This window comes from Protobothrops mucrosquamatus, unplaced genomic scaffold (assembly GCF_001527695.2).
Source record: "Protobothrops mucrosquamatus isolate PMUCROS unplaced genomic scaffold, P.Mucros_1.0 scaffold6354, whole genome shotgun sequence".
Taxonomy (NCBI): domain Eukaryota; kingdom Metazoa; phylum Chordata; class Lepidosauria; order Squamata; family Viperidae; genus Protobothrops; species Protobothrops mucrosquamatus.
Window position 1 is genome coordinate 14,643 of NW_015392181.1, and position 3,301 is coordinate 17,943.

The 3,301-nt window shown below is 42.1% G+C and overlaps 1 protein-coding gene across 1 annotated transcript in view; it reads right to left on the reverse strand.

Moving 5' to 3' along the window:
• Positions 1-1,873, reverse strand: part of LOC114923671 (tyrosine-protein phosphatase non-receptor type substrate 1-like) — a gene marked incomplete at its 3' end in the record, with an annotated part of 15,607 nt that extends 13,734 nt beyond the window's left edge. The window contains exons 1-3 of the mRNA XM_029286956.1: positions 1,855-1,873; positions 1,050-1,391; positions 97-417 (exon numbers count right to left, since the gene is read on the reverse strand). Of these exons, the coding sequence (XP_029142789.1) occupies positions 97-417; positions 1,050-1,391; positions 1,855-1,873 (682 nt within the window). The remainder of the gene's footprint in view (positions 1-96; positions 418-1,049; positions 1,392-1,854) is intronic.
• Between the last annotated feature and the right edge of the window lie 1,428 nt (positions 1,874-3,301).

The window sequence follows — 3,301 nt, forward strand, 5'->3', positions numbered from 1 at the left end:
GGTTCTTCCTGGTATTATTCCCTCTACCATGAAGGGCGCTCTACCAGGTCCAGACTCCATGCCCTGGTCCCTCTCTGCAACCCAGAGCTCACCTACCTCTTAGGACATCACTGAGTGGGAAGGCCTGCTGGAGAGGACCATCCAACGATCTGTGTTGGATCTGGCAGGTCAGCTGAGACTTCACATCTCCTTGCTCCAGCGGGATTTCCACTGTGCTCTCTACTTGGTATGAAATGCTCTCTGTTCCATCAGAGTTCAAGATGTTGGTCTGGGCAGCCTGTATTTTTTTCCCGTCCTTCAACCAGCTGACTGTGATCTCCTGGGGGGAGAATCCCTCTGTGGAGCAGTTGAAGGAGGCCCAAGACCCTGCCACGACTCTTGTTGTGGGGCCACAAACCACAGGCTGGGATGGCTTGGCTGAGGGAGAAAGTAGAGAGAGATATCAGTTGATGTTCCTCAGAGATAATACAGGAAGCTAGAAGGCTGTATTTGGCTGGAGAGACTCAATGTCAACGCTGCTAACATCGGATGTTCTTGCTTTGACAATATATGAAGATGCAGCCATTTTCTCTTTAACCTGTGTATTACGTTTAGAGTTAGAATTAGATGGTGCTGGGGGGAGGAGGGGGAAGAATGTGTATGGGGATTAGTTAGACATAACAACATCGCAGTAGAGTATTCTTCAAAGTTGTTTGAAATAAGAGAAGATAAGAAATGGCAGGTTGTGAAACTGGAGGGAAGGTTTGCATTTCAAACTAATTGGAGAATGTGATTTATGACTGTTAATTGGAGGAGGGAATTGTGCTTCGATACTATGTGTTTAGGGGAGGAGAATTCAGATTTTGGCTTCGACCATGTACGTACCAATGTCGTGTTATTTTGAATAAAGATTCTTTAAGGTAAACAATGCCTCAAGTTCTTTGAAGAGTAACATCTGTCGGAACCATGACATCCAACTTCAGAACATGAGATTTAATCTCATATGTCTCTCGATTGACTGGGAATATCTCCCTCCATCCCCAGAAATCAAATCGGAGCGCCCCACCTACCAATTACGGAGACCAGAGTGCCTTTCCCCGAAGCCAGTTCTCTCTCTGGGATCCCTGCCCTGAACTTCACACAATAGTAGATCCCGGCATCTTCAGGACGGATGTTTGGGATGTTGATGCTGAAGTCTGTGTTGGATCTTGGGATGAGCCTCACCCCCCAGTTGGAAGCGCCTACTTTATTGCTGTAAATGGGGGGCTGGTTTCTGTCCAGCCCTTTGAACCACCGCACACCTCCAAGTAAATTTACCCCAGTCAATGTACACTGTAGAGTGAGTCTGTCTCCAGCTTTCACCGATACGGTTTCCGGAAGTTGTGTTACCTCCGTTTTCTGTCCTGTAACAACTGAAATAAAAAGAATCACTTTTGTAACTAGGTTTCCTCTAGAAAGTGGTCACCACTCTTCTGAACACAAAGAACCAATGGTGGTGCCCCTTTGGAGAACAGAATTATTTGCATTTTCTGAATACAATCCTTCTGGACTATGACCATCTGTTTTGGATTCCTGACCAGTTTTGAATCATTGCCTTGCAGAGGGCTAATTTATATGGTGGGCAAGTTTTGTATCAAAGTTCCAAATTTTTTCCCAAGTCTTTTTTCCATTAAACTCAAAAGAAAAGTTTCTGGTTTTATCTTTATATTCACTTTGAGAATCTTCTGTATTAAGATGTGAATCCTACTTCAATATTTCTTTGCTTTATCACATGTCCACCATGAATAATACAAGGTCTCTTCTTTACATTTGAATGTCCAACATTCATTTGAAATACCTTTATACATTCTGAACAACTTATCTGGTGTTAAATACCAATGATACATCGTCTCATAGACGTTTTCTTTTAGATTATAATTTGCTGGAATTGGGTATGTCTAGTTTAACGAACAGAAGGATGAGGGGGGACATGATAGCAGTGTTCCAATATCTTAGGGGCTGCCACAAATAAGAGGGAGTCAAGCTATTCTCCAAAGCGCCTGAAGGCAGGACAAGAAGCAACAGATGGAAACCAATCAAGGAGAGAAGCAACCTAGAACTAAGGAGAAACTTCCTGACAGTTAGAACAATTAACCAGTGGAACAACCTGCCTCCAGAAGCGGTGAATGCGCCAACACTGGAAGTTTTTAAGAAGAAACTGGACAGCGAAATGTCTTCAAAGAAAAACAAGAAAGTCCAGTAGCCTCCTGAAAAAGCACCTTCGGCACAATTCATTTTTGCTTTGTTCTGTTAAATTAAACAAAGATATGTGGCCACCCAACTCACACACAAGCGACTCTGATCAGCACAAAAGCAACTTTAAGAATTCACACCATAAAAGTCATAAAGCCCCATTGCCCCCGTCCCCACGATGCACAAAATCACATGAAAACGAATCACGTGAAGTATTAATACCACTTTACAATGCCTTGGTAAGGCCACTCTTGGAATACGGCATCCAGTTTTGGTCACCACGATGTTAAAAATGATGCTGAGACTCTAGAAAAAGTGCAGAGAAGAACCACAAAGATGATTAGGGGACTGGAGGCTAAAGCATATAAGGAACGGTTGCTGGAATTGGGTATGTCTAGTTTAATGAAGAGAAGGACGAGGGGGGACAGGATAGCAGTCTTCCAGTATCTCAGGGGCTGCCCCAAAGAAGAGGGAGTCAAGCTATTCTCCAAAGCGTCTGAAGGCAGGACAAGAAGCAACGGATGGAAACTCATCAAGGAGAGAAGCAACCTAGAACTAAGGAGAAACTTCCTGACAGTTAGAACAATTAACCAGTGGAACAACCTGCCTCCAGAAGCTGTGAATGCTCCAACCCTGGAAGTTTTTAAGAAGAGACTGGACAGCCATTTGTCCAAAATGGTGTAGGGTCTCCTGCCTGAGCAGGGGGTTGGACTCGATGACCACCAAGGTCCCTTCCAACTTGATTATTATTATTATTATTATTATTATTATTATTATTATTATTATTATTATTATTATTATTATTATTATTATTATTATTATTACTACTACTACTACTACTACTATTATTATTATTATTATTATTATTAATCAAGGAGAAAAACAACCTGGAACTAAGGAGGAATTTCCAGACAGTGAGAACAATTAATCTGTGAGTATGATTCATAAGCTTTGCCTACACACAAGTTCTGTAGTGTCATTTTTAGAAATTTTTAGAACTCTCTTCCTGGCAACTATTTGTAAAAAATGCTGCAGTGGAGCATCCTTAGAAAGACCCTGCATCCAGTTTTGGTCACCACATTACAAAAAT